The sequence below is a fragment of the Ambystoma mexicanum genome, chromosome 1p (genome assembly GCF_040938575.1).
Source record: "Ambystoma mexicanum isolate Mex_15411 chromosome 1p, UKY_AmexF1_1, whole genome shotgun sequence".
Classification (NCBI taxonomy): Eukaryota; Metazoa; Chordata; class Amphibia; order Caudata; family Ambystomatidae; genus Ambystoma; species Ambystoma mexicanum.
Genome location: NC_090921.1, coordinates 739,463,024 through 739,487,641, shown reverse-complemented (window position 1 = coordinate 739,487,641; position 24,618 = coordinate 739,463,024). Strand labels below are relative to the sequence as shown.

Below are 24,618 nucleotides of genomic sequence, written 5' to 3'. Positions count from 1 at the left end.
CCGACAATGTCTGGGAGTATTCCTCAGGTAAGAAGCCCAGGCAGTGGAGTCTGTAGATGAAGTGCGGACCCAAAGCCCTGTTAACATGGTTGTATGATCTAGTTGGAGTGGGAGGGAATGGGAGACGGAGCGAGATTCGAATAACTAAAAGTCATTTCATCAGGCAATTTCGACAAGGCGGGTCTGTTCATGACGTCTCGAGGGAATGGTTTGGGCACTTGTTGGTCACGCATAAGAGGTGCAAGTTATATCTTTGAATGATAGGAGATTGAATTCCCCAGTTAAGAGTATGTTTCTTTCATTTTCTTAATGACCTAAAGGTAGATAGCCCTTATTCAGGGAATGCATTTTCTTTAAGCAGACTGGAAACGCACGCATAATAGAGGTTATGGCATTCAATGCTTTGCTTTGTCTATGGCAAAGAATGTTGGGGTAGCAATTGCAAAAATTAGCTGGGCTGAAAATGGGCACATCCCTTTCAGACCCTGGGGGTAGATACCTCTTAATTGTAGGTTGGGCCAGTGTCCCCTCACTTTAGCTCCGATATATGCCCTGAATACTGACCAGGTGAATTTCATGCTTGGCCTAACCCGGGAAATTGCCCAGCTCGCAACAGGGGACCTCATCATAGGGGTGATCTTATTATGAGGATGGACAGTCGCCTAGATCACTCAGAAGGCTCCAGGCCTCTGCGAAATTGAAACATAAACTTGATCTGCTGGGAGTCATAGATGTCTGGTGGCACTATCATGGGGATGAAAAAGACTTTTCATATTTCTCCTATGTCAATAAGACCTTTACAAGTATAAACTACATCCTTCTGGTCAATGGGTTATGCAGGTATGTGGCAGAATCAGTTATTGGGCATATCGCCATGTCTGATCACCTGCCACTGCTGCTCAAACTAGACCTTTCACAGGTAAGGGCTTCTGAGCGATTTTGATCACTACCGCAGCATCTTTTGAGGGATGCTATTATCAGGGAAGAAATAGAGAAACAGATCACTGAGTGCTTTGTAACCCAGAGGACACATCATATAACAACCACTCGAATGCCCTAAAAGCAGTCCTAAGAGGTACATTTTTGGCCATGGGCACCCATTTAGCTAAATTGAAGAGAGATGAGAAAGAACGGCTATTGAATGAGATCTCAGTAGTGGAACAAAAATACAAGGATAGTGGCGCAATACAGATAGGCAGGAAATGCATAAACTTGGGGGGACAGCTTGACACGATGGAGGGCACCAGAGCAGAACGATCTTTGTTGAACCTGAAAAACGCGTTTTATGAGCAGTCAGAAAACCTAATAAATTGCTTGCTAGAGTGCGGAAAGCCAAGAAACGCAAAGGGCAGACTAGAGCGCTAAATGACTTGAAGGAAGAATATTTATGAGGCAGATGGCATTGCAGAGGCCTTCTAGTTTTTCTATGAAAAACTATAGACCGCGGATACAGAGGTAGAGCACGGATCTAAGGATTATATAGACGCGGCATCGCTGAGGCACATCACTCTGCAGCATAGGCAAGAATTAGACCGTGCCATAACTGCTGAAAAGGTTAACTGCACAATTAAGACATTGGGCCTCATTATAAGGTTGGCGGTCCGGTAACAACAGTACTGGTAAGCTTGCCGGTACCGTTGTTACAGGACCGGCAAACTAAGAGTTCTGCCCGCGGATGCACCGGCACCATGCACCATTCAGGAATTGTGCCGGTGCATCTGACATGTTCTATTCGCGGGTGCCGGTCTGCCTGCCGGTCTGGTAACAACGGTACCAGCAAGCTTACCAGTACTGTTGTTACTGGACCGGGTAACCTTATAATGAGGCCCACTGAAGCCCAAGAAGACCTGAGGGTCCGACGGTCTGACTGACCTTTTCTACACAACATTCCCAGGGTCATTGATTAAGCCACTGACTAACCTTCATTATTCCGTCTTTACCTCAGGTGCCATATCGGAAACAATGAATCAGGCCATGATTAGCGTTGTCCACAAGCCAGGTAAAGACCTGGAAAACTTTGGGTCCTACCACCCAATTGCTCTTTTAAATACGGATGAGATTTTTTCCAGAATCTTGGCATTGAGGCTTGATTCATTTCCAACCAAACTGACTTCACAGTGGGGTGACAGACGCTTGACAATATCTGGAAATTGATCCACCTTATTGGTAAAATGACTCGATTTTAAAAAGGACCAGATGCTATTACTTTCGTTAGGCCCAGAAAAAGCCTTTGACAGGCTCAGTTAGACTTTTCTTAAGGAGGTAATGGGGGGAATGTAGTTGGGTCCCAATTGGATCAGGTGGATAGAGGCCATATACCATAAAATGACAGTGCAAATTAGAGCTAACAGCGTCCTTTCTGCCCCATTCGCGTTGAGTAGGGGATCCAGGCATGGCTGTCCCTTGTCGCCCCTCCTCTTTGAGATGGTAATGTTTGTACAGAGGGTGAGGGCACGGACAGATATCCGAGGAATACACTTCGGAGGGACAGAGTATAAAATTGATATGTTTGCAGACAATGTAAATATTTCGCTGCGCGATCCTCTCTACTCTCTACCGGCAGTGCAAGAGGAAAATGCTGCTTATGGACGGGCGTTAGGGTTTAAAGCTAACATTGTCAGGTCTGAGATTTTGAACTTCACTACATCCCCCACACCCCCAGGGTGTAGTAGGCTTAAGACAGACCTGCCATTTCGTTGTGCCGGGGATAGTATTAAATATCTAGGTGTGCGACTCACTGTGGATTTAGGCAAGCTGTATAGTACAAATTATCCTGCTCTATTAAAACAAATAAAGGCCGACCTGCAGAGATGAAGCAAAGGCACCTTCTCCTGGTTTGGGCCGATAAATGTCTTGAAAATGAATGTACTTGCGCACCTCTTATATTGCTTTCAGGCCCTCCCAGTGAAACTTCTAGACAGACACTCTTAGAGCTGTAGAGTGCAGCCATATAATGCATTTGGAAAGGGAAGATCGGTAGATTGGCGAGCTCTCTATTAAGGGCTGGCTCAAGACATGGGGGGATTGCAAGCGCCACACTTTATGGCATATTATCTGGCAGCACAGCTGTGGATAGTGAAGGAATGGTGCCATACAGATCCAAAAAGCAATGGTGGGCTTTGGACACTGCAGTTGCAGGTATCCCCTTATGGGGAGTTCTGAGAAACCTGAAGGTGACTCACTTACTAGTCCCTGGGGATCTGTCATCCAGGTGGCCAGGACATGGTCATCGCTATTGGATGCCGTTCCTGGGGGTGGACCATTGCGGGAGGATCACCTGGATGTGAGGTCTTCGGGCAGTGAAAGTGGGACACTGAAGGGTGAGGTGCAGTATCCCCTTCCTTTTGACATCTTTTCCCATCCTGTCCAGCAAGATACTTGGAAACTCCCCCCCACCCCTCTTTCCAACACAAACATTTTCTCGCCACGTGAGTGACAACGGACTAATATCAGAGCTGTTTACCTGACATGTCCCAACACAGGGATCAAGGAGAGAGTCAGGCAATTGCCGACAACTACACACACCTGACTGCCCTTTCCTTTCCCCCACTGGGATAAAAGGTGGAGCGCAAGAGTACACTCTGAGCAAGGCCGGACACGCGAGGAAGCAGCTATTCCAGGACGGCAGTTCAAGCGGAGTAGAAAGGCGGTGAGACCTGAAAGGACATCAAGGAGGGAGTTGCCCTTGCCCTTTTCAACCCAGACCCGCGAAGCCTCAGACAACAGAAACATGTGACCGGGAATCACAGCTGACGAATGGTGTGACTGATGTCAGTGGTACAGGGTACCCTACCGCACTGACAGCCAGGGCGGGGAGACGTGTTTGCCATCGTGGTACTGTCCTCGACTCCGGCAACGAAAGAAACGCCAAGGAGTTAAGCACAGTCGGAATAACTTGATAGTAGGCCGGGCTGTGTTAGACTCAAGGTTGCAGTGGCAACATTATGAAGATTAAGAAATAGAGGTCTTTGTGAACAAACTTGGTACCAGAGATAGTGGTCTGGCACCACATGGGCGCTCATTTGAAGGCCTCTAGCTGGTACCCCTCTTCTGAACAAGGAAGGTATTGAACAACAAAATAGTGAAACTACAAATACCAAGAGTTCATAGTGAAAGGCCCACGTGAGGTGTCCAGGTGGTCATACAAAGGTAAAGCCAAACCCCTTGTACAATCGAAAGCCCTTTACACGTTGTGGAAAGTTTGAGCCCGACTAAGGAAATTATGAGACAGGCATTTGCACCCGGCTGTGGGAAACGCTGTGTGCACTGGTCGTTGTACATAAACACGCCCTTGCCATAGGCTAACAGAGTGACCCAGGGAGACGAGATCACCCTTCAGAAGTCTTTGTGTTAAAGGTGGCGTGAACCCGACTGAGGGACATCAAGAGAAAAGTATAAAGAAGCTAACGGATGCACATTGTGATGACAAGTATGAACCCAATGAGGGATGTCCACAGTGAATGGTTGGTCTGAGCCCGATTGAGGGAGACTAACTACTAAAAGAAGAATCAGAGCCAAGCTGAGGAGAATCCAAGGGTGAAGAGTAATCACCCTACGCGAAGGTTATCAGAAAGGACTTTTTGTGTTGTTATTTTCGATATATCAGGCCCTCTGAAGGAAGAGACTTTACATGAGAAGAGACTTGGGCACATAAGGCCCTGATATAGAGGAAGTGAACTGTGAACTCTTGCCAGAGAAGCCCAGGAGTGTGCTGTTCTCAAGAGTCCCGCCTTGTCCTTTGCTAAAAGGCATGGGGAAGAAAGACCCCGGCCATAACATCCTGACTTATCATTTTGTGAACATTATCCCACACTATTTTGTAGCATGGCAGTAAGGATTGGCAATCAGTTTTCTTAATATATGCCCTTTTTTATTTGACTATACTCCACTAGTACGGCCGCCTTTATTATTTGATGGTTGTGGTTTTCTCCTATCTTAGATTTAGGTTTAATTTAGGCGTTTATCGCACCCATTTTACCGTTTAATAAACACCCTTGAACTATGATTGCTTGTGTCTCTTACTTTGATGCCATGCCTTTCTTACAGAGTGCTCTGGCAATCAAAAGGTAATGACCAACATCAGTTTAGAGGAATATGGTAACAAGGACAGCTCTTGAGACGTGGGATTCAATAACCGTGCAGAGGAATCTAACCACGTTCCCTTTGCCGTTTACACCAATACACAACAACCCAGATTTCACACCAGGTATGCAACGAGGTTTATTAATGAGATGCAGGGAGAACAAAGGCTGGTGAAAATCTGAAATGTTTACCAAGGGGGTGATTAAATCCTTTGTGGAGTGCAAGCAGGAATACAAACTTAAAGAAAGTGACAGATTCCAGTACTTTCAATAGCGCTACTGGGTGATGGGCAGGGGGGTCAAAGAGGCTGCTACCATGGAATTACTACCATTCGAGAAGTTTGTAACTGAGGTGAAAACCACCAGAGCTCTCATTTCTACTATTTACAGCCTCCTGCTTGACATGATGGGTGGGAAGAGATGGGCTTAGATGAATGCGTGGGAAGGTGTCTTGGGGATGCCAATCAATTAGAAGCGATTTGGTGGGGAACCAAAAAAGCAGCACCTGCAGTACAATTGAAAATAGGCGGCCTACAAACTGTTATCAAAATAGTCTTTGATGCCAGATAGATTACAGCATACTAATCCAGCCACTACAGGTGTCTGCTGGAGAGACCGGGAATAGAGGGACAATGTTGCACATATGGTGGGAGTGCCCGAAGGTCAAACCATTTTGGGAGGAAGTACTTGCCTGTGTTTCAAGAATCATTGAACGCTCCTTTCCATATGGCCCAAGCCTGGTGGTACTAGGCATCCTGGACAAAACCCACTACCCCTTATACGCCATTGAGGAGGGTAGAATAATAACTATTTTTTCTTACTGCAAGGATGGTGATAGCAGCCAACTGGAAAAGCATATACACTCCCAATATCAATCTTTGGTGGGCCAGGCTGTGGTCTATTCTAGCAACGGAAAAGATCTCTGCAGACCTAAGAGATGAGAGCGAGATCTATAACTCGAAATGGGGGAAGTTGCTGCCATTGATGACATCTGAATATATACACAATACCTGCCCCAAAGGCTCAGAGCGATGAATCTGTGTGACACTTTAGGCCTGTGATCTGTCCCACATGAACTCCTGTGAACATGGGAACCTCAAGCCGCTCGTGGTCCCTTTTTTTACTTTTTATATACATATATTCAATGAAAAAACTTAGTTAAGGGGACGTTAGGGTTAAGTTGCATTAATAAAAACCTATGAAATTCAATGGAAAAATATTGTTACAGGGGTGTTATGGTTACAGGTAAAACCTAAAAACCTCAGAAATTCGCCAGTTAGGGTAAGCTAAGCAACCATAACACGCGCCACCACTGTGCACTGCTAAGACTAACACCCAGGATATCAAAGATGACATCACAAATGTAACCATAACGTCACTGTAACAATGTTTTTCCATTGAATTTCATAAGTTTTTATTAGTGCAACTTAACCATAACGTCCCCTTAACTTGCATGCTATTTTCTTACAACTTACTAATATCATACTTGGCCAATAAGCAATATTTCTGTCCAATTTACAAAGTTTCACCTTAAAACTCTGCCATTTCCCACCTTGTAGCATAATTTTTAACACGTCTATACACTTTTTGCAACTTTTTGAAATAATTCTGCATCCATAGACGTCCGGGAACGTCTGACTTCATCACAGACCTTCTGGACAGTGCAATGTGATCATACGCTTGCGCACGGCATGGTGACGTGTTCGCGAAGGCGTCTGCACTTCGTGATCGTATCCGTGCTTCGAAGACAGTTTGGAACTGCATTTTCTACTGCTCTAGGAACTTTCAACTTCAGAATTTCCCTTGCACACCTCCTACACCTTTTCGTACTCCTTATCCATTACCAATCTAGTACACAGTACATACTTGGAAGAATTTTATCAAAACTGCTATTTATCTTAAAAATGGCATCAGTTATTGCCATTGTACCAGGACCTTGGATGTGAAGCCTGCGGTGTGGGCTGCACTCCCGTAACCACTGATGTGTGGTGTGTGTTCACTTACATCTTTTGTATATTCCAATTTAATAATTAGTTCAAACCATGTAATTGCAGATTAATTCAAAAGATTTTTTAATTGTGTTATTGCCATCTCTCCTCCCCAAGAGCCACCACCACCACCCGCTGGAGGACCTTCACAACAAAAAAAGCACAGTACTTTCAAAGACAATGAAGAGGATCAAGAAGATAAGGTAGAGGAAGTGCCTACTTCTAGCACCAAGATCGAATCATGGGTGTGCCAGTTCTTTGTTACTAAGGCTAAAGCTACCAAAGTGAAATGCACTGAGTGCAAATTTGTACTCAGTCGCAGACTACCTGGACAGTACTCCTATGGGACCATCTCCGTGCGCCGCCACACCAAATCCAATGACCGCAATGCTCTCAGAAAGGTTGTTCCTTTCTCAGCAAGTAGTAAGCTGTCTTCCTCCACCTCATATTCCTCAACAAATACTGTAACCACACAGCCTGATGTCTGCGGACATTGGTGCGTTATAAATAAATAAATAAATGAGGAGGGCTATGGACCATAATCGTCCATTGCAGCCCCTGAAATGGGTGATAAAGGCCATTAGCACCCCTGGTTCCCAAAGCGGGAACCCAGGGTGCTAAAACAAGACTGTGGCATCCCGCTGTAAGAAGGAAGGAAAATCCTTTTCCAAGACAGCCAACATGGAAAGAGAAGGTGGGGCTCCGTACACAGCCCCTCTTCCCTTGCCATGGCAGCCTGCAAAACCCTATGAACATATTACCACAAGCACTTTTTTCCCTTTCAACCCTATCCTACCTTCGAATAACTTTACCACATAGCCGGTCCCAGGTAGACATAGCCACTTTAACACCATTTTACATCCCTAACAGTCATGGCCAGTAGCCAGATTGTCCGCATCATGACCTTATGCCATGACCCAGACAATCTAGCTACTCCCCACGGCCACAGGCTATACCTCAGTCACCAAGGGTATATGACTATTTTTGTACCTACATTATGACACTTGTCAAAAAATAAAACGCGGGCACATTTGCAAAACCATGCTTTAATGTCCTTGCCAATGCTCCTCACGTGTTTGCTCGAAATCCGCCCATGTTTTATTTTTTAAAAAGTGTGAAAATGTATGTACATACTATAGTCATATAACTTAGCCCCCACTTGACAAAATCCATTCAGTCTTTACACAAACATTGAAGGTTGGGTCTATAATCTTTCTCAAAACTTTTGTCCACATTCGTCAAATAGCAACAAAGTTATAAGACATCTAAAAATGTTGAGAGCCCCCCTCTAATTTGGCCCCCTCTTGAGAAAATCCCATCAAACCTTGGACAACCATTTATATCTAGATCCAAAATGTTTTGCCAAATGTTGTGCAGATTCGTCAAATGACACCACATTTATATGCCTTTACAATATTTTGGGACCCCCTCACCCCCCTCTAATTTTCCCTCTCTTGACAGAATCCCACAAAAACTTTGCAAAACCGTTCATGATTAGTTCTAGAATAAAATTGCAAAATTACATGCAGTTTCATTGAGTGGCGCAAAAAACTGCTTTTCCTCAACCCTGTAATGCAGAAATAGGTACAGATGTCTTAGGACATCTGAAGTGTCCGCCTACACCACAGGACTGCCCCAGGACATCTGGAGTGTTCGCGGACTGTCGGGGGGGGGGGGTTGAAACAACCCGTTTTTGCTTTCTTATGGCCATATCCCATCCCATCCTCATCTGCCCCACATCCCCAGAGATTGTTTGTTGAGTTTGACAAGTGCACTGTTGCTTTTTTTTTTTGTTGTCACTGCGCTGTCCGCGGACCCCAAAAAAGTCTGCGAATCCAAGATGGCGGGCATTTCGGGAAAACCAACGCATTTCACGTTTTCTCACCGCCCAATCAGCGGCCACGTCCCAATGTTCGCGGACCACGCAAAAGTCAGCAAATTTTTCGGGCCAATCAGGGGCCAGTCGGCAGACCGAACAGGGAAGTGAGTCCGCAGAGCGGACATAGATATCACTAATTTGTTTGCCTTATGTTTTGGTAGTTTCAAAATAAACTACTGGACGGATTTACACCAAATTAACAAAATCAAGCTTTCGGGACCAAGCTGCCGCTCCTGCTGCAAATTTGGTGAAAATCCGTCCAGCGGTTTGGGCTGTAGGCATGACCAAAGGTTTTTTCCCATTATGTCTATGGAGAAAAACAAAATTTTGGGACCCCCTCCAAACTTTGCAAACAAATTCAGAGTGGGCCATATACTCTTTTTGCAAAGTTTGGTGAGGATTCGTCCAGGGGGAGAAAAGTTATAAGCCACCCAAAAAGTGCTCTTCCTATGGGTTTAGCAACCTAACCATAACTATATATATACTCACAGTAAATTCCCACAATAGTCACGGATTGGTCGACGGCTATAGTTGAGGGACTTTGCCAAATGCCCAAGCACACTTGACTAGACTTGATGTACACAAATAATTCCTTTAAAACATTCAAATTAGTGCATCACATACAAGATAAAAAGTTATCCATCTTAGTAAAAGTGCAGACCAGAAGTAGCACAAAACTCACCCTACAGGAGAAAAGGGAAAAACAAATACAAAGTACTTCTGTAGCACTCCGCTTAAAGAAAAAAGCGACTGCCTGCGCTGGTAATGTTATGGGCTCACCATTGCTCCCAAATTACATGAGTCGAGCAGGTAAGTGAAGCTAAAAAGGCCTTTATTTACATCAAAACTGAACCAGAGTACCAGGATATAGACAAAAGCTGGGGGCCTCATTGAAATCAATACATTTCACGTTCTAAAGGTATAAAAACGACTTCTAAAAAGCCAGCGCAACTGTGGATTGTCCATCTCCTTTTGTCTACCCACAACGTCATTGCTACCCCCTCTGCACAGGTTAATTGTATGTTAGTTATTGTTTTAGAGAGCAGGCGTATGCCTCTGATTAGGTTTATTTGGATTGGAAGGATGATGTGGAGAATGAAAGAATTACAACAAAAGCAAACTAGAAGAATTACACAACTATGAAAGATCATATCAAGTACAGAAATAAAGAAAAATGATATTTCTGTTCCTTAACACTCATAAACATATTGCTACAGTGGCATACGGAGAAGAACTGTGGTCAAAATGCCTTCGCTTCCCAGCCTGGACTTGAAGACTACTGATGTCGTAAGATCCTTTAATATCTGTTATCCGTCTGCACAATTACCTCTTTTACACAGGAGGTTGCATTTCTCTACAAAGAGGTGTGTGTGTGTGTGTGTGTGTGTGTGCGCTACCAACAGCGTATGGATCTTTGATAATCCACACAGTAGCCTGTATATTGAGTTTGCAGACCTATTTTTTTTCTCTGAGCAGTTGTATAGCTAAAAGTCTAGGTATGATTCTTTTAATTCTGTCTACCTTGCTTTTCCATTCAGTTAGTTCCAGCTGAGAAGTTTGACCTCTTTCTCACAGTCTTATGTGTAGTGCTCCTAGCCCTTAGTTGTAGTTGCACAAGAATTACTAATGCCAAAAGTGCAATGTGGAATTGTTCTATGGCTCTCCCTGTACTTTTATTTGGGTGTAAACAAGGGCATCTATCCTGCCACTCCTGCATATCAAACTTCAATCTTGGTGAACTTTGATCGGCACATTCCAGCTAGCATGGCAGTAAGTCTGCTATTCTCTTCTTGCAATATCAACGGTAAAACCAGAATGGGAATAGAAGCTCAATCTGTGCAACAAGAGCTTTGGGAACCTGGAAAGACCAGAGAGAATGCATTCTGTCTCCACAGCCCAGCACTAATATAATAACATGGTTGGCTCTCTTTGAACAGTTGGAGTTGACAGACGTTGTACAGTCATACAGCATTGATGTGATTGAAGCATCGTGTGCTCTGATCTGCAACTGGGCAGAAAAGATCCTGAAGCGCTCCTTCAACAATGTCGTAGAGGTGGCACAGTTCCTCATACATCAGCACATCATCAGCCCACGATGCCCCAGCGCTGAGATAATAATGTCCATGGTGGTGTCCGGTGAGTCTTCCCGCTTTGCCTGCTCTGATGCTTCTGCTCTTTCCTTATCCTCCTTACAGTGATGTCTGCTCTCCAATACCATTAATAGGGTTTTGTCGCATGAAGAAACTTAAACTGATCCCCGATTTGCAGAGTACCTTTGGACAGCACTTCTCATCTTCCATTAACCACTGTCTTTTCAGTTGACAGGCTTCCTGAATGCTCCACATATGTGGTAAGCTCCCCATGATTAAAGTCATGATGGGAATGTAAGCCCCCAAAAGGCCATGTGTTGGTGCCATCCGTCCTGAATGCTGTGCTCAGCTGCTGGAGCTCCAGGATGCTGTTCTTAGGTGACATGTCCCCAGATGGTCTGCTGTGGAGGCGTACACAAGTGTGCTATTCTGGGCAGTACACTGACAATATAGTGTTAGGATTGTTCCCTATGGCAGTACCACGCGCAGTCACTGCATTGATATTCAAAACAAAAGCTCAGCATGTGTGTACTTCAAGACTTAAACAATATGAATGAATACTGTTGAATTTGGCTAATGTCACCCTTACACGTTGTACATTGCTATATCCAGTCGCAATAGTGACATGCCCAGCAGATGGGAAACCGTATGATTGTGTCACAACAAATGTTCTAACTAGACCACGAAAAAGCTTGCTGGAAATTCGGTTGCAAAATACAGACTATGAATACAAACGTATAGCTCTTGTATGAGGATTGAAAAATCTGCTTATGCAGTGTATAGCGCACTAGCAGTGATATAATGTGGGGAGATGCCAGGTGGCTTTTCAGTGCAAATTGCTGAGCTAGTTGCACGAAATACCAAAGGGCAAGCAGGTAAATCTTTTTACAGATTCTCTGTCCGCATTTGGCATAATACATTATTATTGAAGTCTGGAAGGAGAGAGGTTTTCGAACAGCAGCAGGGACGCCAATAAAAATCTGCCAATTCGTAAAATACACTTTTGGAATCAATAATGTTGCTTAAAGGAATACAGATCATAAAAACCGCCATAGATGACGTCAGTCGAGGGAATCTCTTTGCCAAGTGAGACTCGGGTCACAGAACATGCAGATATTTTAATGTCCAATAAACTAACAATAAAGCATGCAAAAAGAAGTGTGCAAGAAATAACCAGAGAGGAGATCAGAAACTGTCAGTGGTGGAGAAAGTGCCCTGTTATGGTTTGGCAGGCAGAAAATTGTAGAACCACTTCTTGGGAATGTGGGCTTTATCCCTGGTGTGAAGGAGTGCACATGTGGACACAACATCTGTGCCCCACCTTTGCCCAGAGTGGGTACCAGCAGGTTAGGTTGTGAAGCACTTTCAAGGAAAGCGCCTAATTCAGAATGGGCTAAGAATACGTTATTTAAAAAAAAGATGTAACGCCCGCTGACACGACATTGAAAGTTCAGGAAATAAGAATGCAGAGACCAACCCAGAAAACAAATCTAAATGAATACTGCTCTAAATATGTGAGATTTCTAGACAAAGAACCTCTGCTGTGATGAATCCAATAGAGTCATCACGAATTGCCCGGTGGTGACCACCTCCCATGTGGCCATGGGACTGCAGCTGCTACCTGATCCTGACCCTGGGGGCGGCTATCTGTGGCAGGATCACATGGGAGGAGACAACTACCGGGGGGATGTCATGACTTCATTAGATGGGGCATGGTATCCCCCATTTTCCTGTTAGGAAGACCCACTGTTACCTAATACCCAAATGCCGAATTGCCATGTGTATGTTCCCCTTTAGGGAAAGTAGAAGAACCTTTTCCCAACCCCCTTCAAATCATCCTCCCATTCCTTGTCTAAAAACTAACAGCCCCACAAATACCTTGTCTAAAAGCTCCAAGAAGGCCCTTTGCAAAAATAAGAAAAACATGTTCAGTTCTAATTCCCCTTCTTATAGAACTGATCCCTCATGTGGCCTCATTAAGAGACTCTCCAAGAGATATGCATCAGAAACCATCAATGGACTTCAATTCCGACATCCACCTAAGTACTGAGACGAGGAGGAGGAAGGTATTGATCCAGAGCAGCAAGTGTAATGAGCCTGCTAGTTGTTGGATGAAAGCATGGGGACGGGGCCTTTAAATATTTGGACCAACCGGTGAGAGGGAGCAATATGTGGAAGCTGGTGGCACGAGTCGGTGTACACAAGCTGGAGGCGCGAGCCAGTGTGACGTAGCAAAGGAGTTTGCTGACAGAGAAGGAAAGAAATGGGGTGTGAGCGAGGCATGCCGTGGAGATGCCAGGAACCGCAAGATGGTCCCTGGGCGTCCGGAAGCCATGAGGAGCAGCTTTGTCCTTACCGGGTGCTGAAGACAGACCAGTGTGAAGGAGGGGTGCTGCACGAGAGCCTGGAGAGATGTCATAGCTGCCCAGAGTGGGAAGCAGGCATAAGCATGAGCAAGCTCAAATGCTACAGAGAGCTGGTGAGTGTTTCAGCGACTGCAGCAGAGAGAATTAGAACATTGTGAAATTTCTGAAAGTGAAATAACAGCAAGATTGTTTATGAATCAGAAGGGCAGAAGATTTCGAACATTTTGGTTTGGAGGTCACATTGGCTTCCACAAGATTTGGGATTTTCTACATTTGACCTTATTCGTAACTGTGTACATATTGATTTGCATACCTATATAATGTATTAGAGATTATACTTCTGTGGGGACATTATTTTATTCAGTGCTGTTACATCGTATCACATCTGCCACACTACCCCTCTGAGAATGTGCAATTGATTGCTCGACAGCAGCTTCCAGACCATGAGACAAAGAAAGCTATGGAAGGCAGTCCTGTCTGTGTCAGACCACTAAACGTAGGATCTTGGATAAATCTCTGACTTCCTTTATTTCCATTTCTTTTGATACAATCTTCCTCCACCTCCTGTTTTTGGAAAGGATCTCTCGCATCATGTCATTGAGGAAAAGGAATGGGAATGGAAGTCTGTTGAACACAGAAGAAGAAAGCCAAGCCTTGAATACACCCAGAGTGTTCTGTGATGAATCCAATGGCGCCATCACGGATTCCCCGGCGGTGACGACCTGCCATATGGCTAGGGGCCGGCAGCCGCTACCTGATCCTGACCCTGTGGGCGGCTTTATGAGGGAGTATCACATGGGAGGAGACAAGTACAGAGATGTCATGACTTCATTGGACGAGATACAGTATCCCCCCCCTTTACCATGAGGAAGACCCTGTAATGCCTAACAACCTGTTGCATGAAGAAGACCCTCTAACAGCAAAGACCTTCATGGTATACTGCCAATTGCTTGTTCCCTCTTGTAGAAGAAGCAAAAAAACCTCTTCTTCATATATTTCTGGTCAAGTGCCTAACTACGACACAAGCCAACACAACATATTTTTCTTCCAAAGTACCTTTTTGTAAAATCGGTACAAGAACTGTTCAGTAACTCCTATGGACTTCAACTCCCAGAATTCCCCAAGTACTGAGACGAGGAGGATGCAGGAGTTTGAACAAAATACCAAGAGCCTGAATCTTAAGGTGCACTATAGTTGTGTTTCTAAAGCACCTGTGCACGGGACATTTAAACCCGGCGAGCGCACTATTCAAGTAGGCAGTGCAGGAGGGGGCGTTGGCTCCGGTGCCCAAGCTCAGAGACGCAAATAGCATGTACCAGTGTGGCTGAGCAGAGGAGGCCACCGCGGGAGAGATGCCATAAAAGAGCAAATAGTGCTGTGGAGACGCTGGGAGCCGCAAGAAAGGCGCTGGGCTTTCGGCAAGTCAAGAAGGAGGCGTTCTCCATTCCGGGAGCAGCAGGAAAGCAGGCTTGTGACCGCCGAACTGCGAGGAACGCAGAAACGTCTATGCCCTCGATTTTGGAAAGCAGGTGAAATCAACATGCTGCAGAAGTGCAAACCGGATCGGAGATGTTTGAGAAACCCGGTAAGGCAACCTGAAGCCAGTGGGGGCCACCGGGGCGTTCCGGCAACCATGCCAATAGCAGTTTGAACCTAATAGCATTATTTGAAGAATTGATTGAATGCTGAAAAGGCAAAGTACAAACCCCAATGAACTATGAATACCTAAAGTGCAAATGTGGGCCATACCTTAAACAAATCTTAGCACAAACATATTTACGAAACAAAGAATAATACATACAGTGTTGGTAACATTCAGATGTGTAAAACGCACGAAAGGTCCTAGCAAGCAAGATACCAGGCAGGCAAACGAAATTCATAAAGTCCAAGCAGGCAACTACACCAGGCAGTTGGCTTTGCATAAGGGAACCTGGCAGGCAGGCAAGAGTATACCAGGCAATTTGCAAGTTTCAGAAATATTAAAGAAACACTGTGTGGGCTGAAATAGGGAAAGACTGGTGCTTATTTTCTAAACCAAGGACTGATTGGTGTCTATTTTTTTAACCAAGGAAAGATGGGTGCCTATTTTCTGGAGCAAGTTAAGATTGGTGGTTATTTTCCGAACCAAGGAAAGATTGATGTCGTTTTTCCAAATCAAGGCGAAAGTTGCATTAAAGAAAGACACTGTTTTTTTGGGTAAATAACTAAGAAAGTTGAATTAAAGAAAAGACAGTCACAGAAGTTACTGTTTAAATGTGAACCTTGTGAAGCAAAGCAGGAAACAAAGGACTTGCTAGTAAAATAAACTGTTTTCACTCCACTTAATCCAGGGGAAGCGCTTCCACCTTGGAGAACATTTTTGTTGGAATTGTTCTTACTTTTGTTGTGAATTTGTTTTGCACGTTTTAAGTTGAAGATATTTTTCTTACAAATTTGTATTGTTTTGTTTGTTGTGTGCGGGTCAGGATAGGACGTTTTGGACACAATGATGGCTTTTCAGTTATTGAAATCCTGACAGACAGATCCTTAGTTAAGTAGCCCAGGAGAAACCTGGTGAGTCCACCGGATGGTCCAGGGACACTTCTGATGCTCAGCAGGCACAGAACCTCAAGCAGGGGTTGGGACAGGTTGTTCCCAGCAGTCAAGGGGTTGAAGCACTGACAAGGGACTTGTGGAGATGTGTATGGGAGCATGGTTTCACTGTAAATTGGCAGAAAGCAATGCTGGTCAGCTGCAGTGGTCATCCTCAGGTCGTCAGCGGGCTGCACTTCATAGGTGTCTTGGCGCCAACAAAGATCTCGCGAATGGCTACAGGATTTGGCCGGGAGTCTGCCCCAAACCCACCAATGGTAAGTATCTGCACCGTTCAAACTGGCATTGGCTGTCCAGTCATGGATAGTGTTTAGATGGATTTTCAAAATCAGCCCTGGTGGGAGGCCTTTTGGAGGCCACTCTATTATGATGAAGCGGGAAAACGCTGAGAGGTTAGCCAATTCCAAGCAAGGTGGGATAGCTGAGGAGTCCAGTCTTATTCTCAGGACCAGTGTACAAGTGGGCTAGGGCTACAATGAGCAACACCAATAATTCATGTTAGATAGTAAGTATGAAAAATGCAATTATTTATTATGCCCTCAGTTTAAACACTAGGTTTAGTTTAGTTTAGTTTATTATTTGTATGGCGCGCCATGCCCTGGAGCATCAGGGCGCAAACAGACAAGGATATGCTCAACTTGGTTACAGTTACATAAGAATAATACGAGGGTGCAGAAATATGCTGAGCTTGGTTACAGATATACTCAGCTAGTTGCACGTACATGAAATAAGCAGATAGTATAGGCATCAACAGTGTTACAGTAAGCAATTATGTACAAGGAGTGATCAAGGTACAGGGGAGCGGGGAGCAATCTCCTGCGTAGTCAAGGTCGCGAAATATGAATTATATACAGTTGTGTACAGTGTGGCATATAGGGTCACGCGAGTTAACTTAGTTGGCTGTCCTTGGCTCTTAACCACCTAGTAAGGTTCAGTCTAAAGTTTGCGAAGGGCTGGGGTTCTCTGATGTCATCACGAGTTGGGCGGTATCCCGGCGGTATTACTGCAGGTTACCATCCATGCTAATAGTTACCGCCAACCGGTCTGGCGATATTGGTGCTGGATCAAGGGTTGGACAGTAACTGTAATTCCCCATTCCACATTGGGTCCATTGGACCAAATGGGACATTTTCGGCGCAATTAGCACGCGCTAATAGCGTGGTGCTAATTGCGTCCGAAAATGGGAATTTTCCCGGTGCTTTTACCTCCAGCTCTGAGCTAAGGGTAAACACGCCAGACCCATGCTTGGGCGGACCCTTAAATACGGCAGTAATAGTGTTACCGCCGCATTTAAGGGCTACCGCCCAACTCGTGATGTGGCCCTAAGCATATAAAAATCACAAGTAGGTATTGCCATAGAAGTCCTTACATAACATAGATACACATTCACCATTAGGAGAAATAGAGTTGCATATGAATCAGTTACAGGTGAGTAGTCTGAATCGAAAACATAGACAAAACTTAGAATCAACACATAGACAGCATCTGTCAATCTTAGAAAGTCCAACTCGAAGATGGTTTGCCTTGTGGCCAAAAGTCATCCGTTCTAAAGCATACACTTCTTCATGTAAGTTTATAAAAAAGAATCCATTGGTCTGTGGTAGTGATTCAAAAGTGTTCCACTGTTAGATAAAGTTTTAAGACAGTTTAGATAGGTGCTCCATTTAATTAAATTCACTGGGATGGGCCTAGGAAAGAGTCCTTAACCCAGGTTCCACCACCACAGGTCAAGTCAAGGTGAGCTGAGGGGAAGGACTCTACACACAGGGCACCCTATTGGAGCCAGGGGCATCAGAGTCGGGTGGGGTTGAGAAGCCACAGGTATGTACACTTATGGTTGATGCTGTCGAAGGCTGCAGAGAAGTCGAGGAGTAAGAGTAGGGCTGGGTGTCATTTGTATCTGATGTTGTGGAGGTCATCGTTGATGTGAAGTGCAGTGGTCTCAGTGCAAAGTCCAGGTCAAAAGCCAGAATTGGAAGGGGTTGATGAGGTTGTTTGTGGCGATGTATTGGTGGGCTGTGAAGAAACGTTAAATTATTCTGGCGAGAATTGGCAAGATAGTAATGGGGCAGTATTATTTGGGGCTTTTGGGGTCGAGAGATATTTTTGAGGGGGAAGGAAGATTTGTCCAGTTTTCAATACAGGGTGTATAGTACCACGTGAGAGACCAGGTGTTCAGCCAGTATGGGATGAGGGTGGTGATGCAATGGGATGCAGCTTGAGGTGGGCATGCGTCATGGGTGTGTGCAGGTTTCGTTTTGGCAATAAAGGCCATGAGGGTATCTGTTGATGGAGTGGAAGGTGTCCCATGTGTTGGAATGTTTAGGAGAGAGCGGTCGGAGAGCAGAGTGAAGGGCTTGTCTGATTTTGTATATTTTAGAGTTCAAGCAGTAAAGTGGATGGGGGGTGTGGAAGGCATGGATGGTGGTTTGGGGATGGACTTGACGATGGACGATTGGTGGCAGACTGTAGTTCTTGGAGATAGTGGGTGGCTTTGGCATGGCATATGGCTGTCTTTTTATCGCAGCAGTGTTTCCAGGGGTGTCTTGCTGGGGGGAATGGGTTATTTAGCCAGGCTCTTTCTACGCATCTGACCTCCTGCTTGATAGCGAGGAATGAACTGTTGAGCCATGGTTTATGGTGGTAGTTGTGTGGCTTTTGTTTTTTGAATTGGGCAGTTTTGTTCAGGGATGTGTCTTAGTGGGAAGAAGGATGGGTAGTATGAGTGGTGCTAAGGTTGTGTCTGTATAATTTTCATTTGTCTGTATGGGAGTGGGAGGGATGTGTGGCAGATGGGGGGATCTATCTTTTGTGGTAGAGTGAGTGTGAACGGGTTGTAAAGTGGTCCGCCCATAACTCTCAGTTTCAATTTTCCACTGAGCATTTTTGCTTGAAATCGAAAGGTCCAGGATGTTGCCTGCTATGTTTTTGAGCTAGGTGATGAGTTTTGTGAGGTCACATGGACTGAGTGGCGTGAGCATACTGTTTAGTATGGGGTTTCTGTCTGCATGGGAACTAGCAGCTTTGAAATTGCCCAGGTATTGGTGCAGTGGGTACTGTGGTTGTTAGTTGTGATGTCAGCCCACTCAGTTTCGAAGTTGTATTGTGTGTTGTGGGTGGGGTGTAGGTGTGATGGAGGGGAAGCGGTGAGAGAGTGCTTCAAAAGAAATGTTAAGGTTGTGTAGGGTTGCTAAGTGTGAGTGATTATTTGTATATGTTGCCAATGCCACTACCTTGTTTATGTGGGCGTTCTATGTGGTGGACTTATACCAGGGATAGTAGGGGTGTGGTGGGGTTTGAGCCATGTTTCTATTAGAAATAGTATGTCTGGGGAGTGGTTTCTAATTAGCTCACTGATTTCAGGTGTATGCAGTTGCAGGTGGAAATTGAGCAGAATGCAAGTGTGTGTGTGATTAGTTGTTTCAGTGGAGTGTTGTGGAGGAGTTTTATTTGATGTTGTTTGTGTACTTTGTTTGAGGCATGTGTGTGACACCCAGTTGCAAAAAGGGGCTAACGGGGAACAAAGGATGAAACAGAAAAAATAGTTGTACTAGTCCTTAGCTCTTTTTGCCCTTTGCTCTAGACACATGGGTCGAATGGACATCCACAGGAAAGTGTTTAAATTCCCCAAGTAACCCAGAAGTAGTTTAGTAGGAAACTGATATAAACAGGAAATCTGTCCTCTTTTGGCAATGAGAGCAGCAGAAGCAGGATCACTCGATGCAGGTATGGATCTGGAGGGAGGGATGCAAAATGGCACCCCTAAGGGGGCGATGGTTAACATCCTACCCCTTCCTTTGGATGGAAGGAAAAGAGAATGCAGATACAGTCCAGGCATGTGTTAAAAAAGGGCCATTGGTGCATGCAAATTGGGGGCTTCAAACTGTGTTTCCCAATTCAAAGGTGATTGGGATGTCACAGATGACCTCAAGAACACAGCAACTCTTGAAGACCGTTCAAGGGTTTTTATTTTTCGAATGGTCAAGGGGCTCGCTAAGGGACGTCCCTCGCAACGGTCTAGAGTGGGTTGTTCGCTCACTTGCCCAGGTGTCTCAACATCTGGCTTGACTCTAGAGGTAACTCCCTACTATCTAAGATGCTATCTGACTGGGCATGATGGCATGAAGGCAAATGCCTTCTCTTTTTAAACTGCGGCAGTCCAGGTGATCCCTAATCTAAGTTCTCCAATGTAGTGAAGTATAAGTCTTGGTGCCTTTGAAATAGTCGGGTTCCATGAAGTCCTTTCCTTCCCTGCCCTGGTGTTCCTTTCCCTAATCCATGTACCTTTCCTCACCCTCCTACTCTTCTTACTACTACTCCACCCACCTTTTCTCTTCTCTCTCCCTTTCATTCCCTATTCTTTCCTTTCAATATTCCTCACTCTCTACTACCTTCACCCTACGATCTTATCCTTTACTACTCGATCCCCATCACAATACTACCTCTCTCCACTCTCCTTCTACTGTCCCCTGTCTACCCACATCTTCTCCCACAGCCACGCTCCTTTCACTCTTCCAATTACCTCCTCATGTATCCGTTGCTTTCCACCTAGTAATTTAACTCTCGCACCTTGCACTCACACTGAAAGCATAGTAACACTTTCTTTCATCAACCCATGCCTCACCTTGCACACTTTTTCAGCAATCCTGCTCCATGCTCTTCTACACAAGTCTTTTCTCTTCTTGATCTGTTGGTCCTCCTTCTATTCCTTTGACCTCATCATATAAGCCACACCTCCCTGTTTCCCGGCCCTCTGTTAGTCCCCATTAGCTCTCTCACGCACCTGATTCCCCGGGCCAACTGCTGGCTTCCTTTTTTCAGGGGTTTTATTACAGGTGAGCAAAACCACAGGTCAGCCTTGTACGCAGGTCAGCCGGTGTTAGTGCAGGGTGGGCCGCTGCTTGAGCAATCAAGTTTCCCACTTCATGTGCAGGTAAGTGGTGCGTGTTGAGATTGCTGTTATTTTGTGTTAAGCGCTCCACGCCCTTGTTGCTGCTGGAGCTGCTACCATGCACTGTCCCATGTTGCATAGAGTTTGATTTCTCTGTTGTGGATTGCTCGCTTTCTCTTTCTTTCTCCATTTCTCTCTCTCTCTCTCTCTCTCTCTCTCTCTCTCTCTTTCTTTTGCCCTTTCTCTTTCTCTCCTGGTTCTGGAAGTCCTACGGGACAAGTCCATAACTAGCCAGCATTGTGAATTACATGTATGGAGTAAGGACAAGTGGTACTCAATTCAAACATGCAAGTACAGGTAGAGGAGACAGGGACTGGGGTCCTCGCAACTCACACACCCCACCTGTGGTGCAGAACTGACTATCAAAAACCCAGGTACGCCTCCCACCCCAGGGTCAGATTTCTGACCCTATCATAGGGCGTACTCTTTTTCAATGTGGAGCAAAATTGACGTCACACTTCATATGGACCAGTTGACTCTGTAACCGCTACACCACCGAATCGATCCACTAGGTCAGGAAGTGCTGGGATATTCGTTTTCTGGGAATATATTTTAACATGGGCTCTGATTGTGATTGCTACTGGTTCAACGGCTATGTTGAAGAGAAGTGGGGACAATGGGCAGACCTGCTTAGTGCCCCTTTGGACATTGAACTCCGAAGACAGCAAGGCATTGGTGTTCACTATTTCTTTGGATCAGACGTTCAGAAATCACGTTTGTGCTTAGAGGATTGCCCAAGTTCGTCGGAACGTGGGGTGTATAAGGTGTTCCCAGCCAACATAATCAAATAGTTGCGTGACGTCATGGCTCACCGGCATATGGTGATCTTGTATGTTCTTCGCCCATTGTTTTAGTATCAATGATTTGTCAAATGCTGAGACCATTTCCAATGTCTGATGAAACCAATTGGTCATGGACCGTAAATTCTATGAAGACTGTTTTAAAGTGGACTGCGCAGATTTTGGTGAAGAATTTGGTGTTCGGTTGGTACACAGCATTGGGAAGAGGATAATTTGTGCCATCTTCATAGATGGGTCGAATACATTTTTGCTAATTGCTTCTTTTATGAACTTGAGCATAATACGTGATGGCTCCAGTGAAGTATGACTGGATGTTTTTGCTACGAACATTTGCAAGACCACCTCCCTGATGCAGGCTTTTCTTTACCATTTGCAAAGGACAAAAAGCCAGAAGTAAAGGTTCTGGAATTCCCATGAAGGTCTTGTTTCCGTCTGGCAACTTCTGTCAACAGAATGCAATTCGAGTGCCCTCATGTCGCACTGTAGTCTTGTTGTTTGTACAGTGTTGATTGTGAATTTTACTGTTGCACACCATGGAACCCCCCCACCCCCCACAACGTCATAATCTCTTTTGGTGGTGCCAGATGGTTTCTGCGCCTGTAAGTAATAGTTTGTAGTGAACCCAACCTAAATTAAAGGCTTAGACAGGAAAGCCGTTTTCCCAGGCCAGGTCAAAGTACAGTGCCAGCACCAACCTTCTTGTGATTTGCTGGTTAACATCTTGTTCATGGTTCATTAAAAAGGATGTGCTTGTAATGGACATCAAATAATTAAACCTGGTGTGAAATGCATTGCAAATGACGGATAAACCCAAGTTAGTCATGTGGATGTCTTTCTTTACAGATGTCATTGAAAAAGCCCAGCGAAGCCAGAAGCCCAGAAACGACAGAGTTGAAGGTTCCGATATTACATTGGAGCCTGCGGTGAGAAGCTTGATTCTTTGACTGTTTGTATTGACCACTTAGTTGAAAGCAGAACCAAACAACATATTGAGGCTCATTACCAGCATAGTCTTGTGGTAAAAAGTGACAGTGAACAGAATTAGGGCCAATTATACTGCAACGGCATAGTAAGAATTTAGCGGTGTTGTCTAGTAAGTACTTCTGTACTCAGCGCCAAAAACTGAAGACATTATCGTGACATTTTCACTGCCATTCTGCCACTTGTAATCGGGCGTGAATGGTAATCCAGTTTGGCAGAATTATTGCCAAATTTTTAATGAGGCTAATTATCACCGAGGTTAATTTGGCATTTAGCGAATACTGTGTCTGTTTCTTTCAGCCTTTGATACCACTGGTGACTGGTATTCAGAGAATTTTTTGAAATGAGGAAATGAGCATATATGACAGTGACCTATCTTTACTTGTAACAGTCTTTAAATTGACAAATGCTTTCTCTTCTGAACATGACAAAGGGGCATCATTTTATGTGAATTGGAAAAAAAACAATATACATGCCAGTCATACTGGATTGGAATAGACTGATCCAAAATTCACCCTTTTATATCCGTGGTTGAGGTGTCGGCACCTAAAACAACATAAAATTGTATTCCATATAATTAGTAACATGGTGGCTTAAACTGTGCTAGAAAATGTTTTTTTCTTTTTGAAGTTTTCCCATCTCCTTTATTGGGACCTCTGCTTTATCTGCTGGCTCTTTGAGACCTGATCTGATTTTTGTGATTGAGATCTTTTTAAACCCCACTGCATTGCTTAACTCACTTCATTTTGTGGGCCCTGCTGAAATCTTAAGGCTACCAGTGAAAGGGCACCATGTCTCCCATTAAAGTGTAATGTGGCATTACTACCTCCCTTAAGGAGGGTAGTGCAGGGAACCACAGTTTCCCTTTCTTTTGGCACAATTGCTATATAGGTAAATAGGCTGGGGCCAGTGATACCTGCCTTTTTGGGTGCTCTTACAATGCTCAAGTTTGTTGGTCATGTTGTTTAAGTCCTGCCTTTGTTCTACACTGACTTTTTGGGTTCCTCCTGGGCAGGGGTAGGATGTGGGCATATATGTGTTGTTTCTTTACAGCGCTCGCCAGAGCCTGGAAAGTAGCCTTTTGTTTGTATGGAACAGGTTCAGGCTGGGTTAAGGGTATAGTTAGCAGCCCCAATACACCTCCTGGACTTTGTGTGCGATCATGGCTGTACCTGAGTTAGCTGTCCAGGATTTGAATGTTGCAGGTCCCCTGATAGGTGGGTCATTGATTTTTCTACTCTGTGCACTACGGCCTAGTTTGCATACCTATGTTAAAATCCCCCTGGTGCCCAATCCATAACATTAGGTGTAAAGTCCTTACCAGAAGCTACCTTCATCTTGCCTTTGGCGTGAAACCCTGAGCATTAGACCCCTTTCTGGGGTCCCCGTAGAAAACTGTGATTGGCAGCTGCCCCCATCCTCTGCAGGAAACCTAACTTTAAATCATATGAATTGTATTGCTAACTTTAGTACTGCCTACCGCATTGAAATTCTATAGGATAATTGGGAATAACTTCCTAAACTCCACCAAAGTAGCTAAAATCTGTTTCCTTGCCTTGAACATTGTGAAGCACTTGTTCTTTGTTCAGGGATTGGACTCATTGGACCTCATTACAGGGCCGGCGGTATCCCTGCTGGAGCTACCGGCAGGTTGGTGCCGGACCTGTAAAAGATTACCGGTGCCTGACTTCCCGGTGCTACTGGGAGATTCCAAGTCTGGCGGCCGGGAAGTCAGGCGCCAGTAATTTTGTTAATCCCTGTTGTGACGTGACTGTCTGTGTGTATGTGCAGTTTGGTAAAGGAAGGAGATGTGTTGTGAAGTGACTGTCTGTGGATGCTGTGAGCTGGTGATGTCATGTGGAGTGTTTCTGTGTTTATGTTGGAATGTTA

General features: G+C 44.9%; 1 protein-coding gene across 6 annotated transcripts in view; it reads left to right on the top strand.

The window, feature by feature from the left end:
* Positions 1 to 24,618, top strand: part of RFX5 (regulatory factor X5) — a 325,165-nt gene that overhangs the window by 276,853 nt on the left and 23,694 nt on the right. For 3 of the 6 annotated variants that reach the window (XM_069650280.1, XM_069650274.1, XM_069650271.1), the window contains exons 7-9: positions 10,154 to 10,235; positions 10,886 to 11,084; positions 22,591 to 22,670. In XM_069650280.1, the coding sequence (XP_069506381.1) occupies positions 10,154 to 10,235; positions 10,886 to 11,084; positions 22,591 to 22,670 (361 nt within the window). The remainder of the gene's footprint in view (positions 1 to 10,153; positions 10,236 to 10,885; positions 11,085 to 22,590; positions 22,671 to 24,618) is intronic. The other 3 variants (XM_069650276.1, XM_069650282.1, XM_069650281.1) reach the window with 1 other exon arrangement.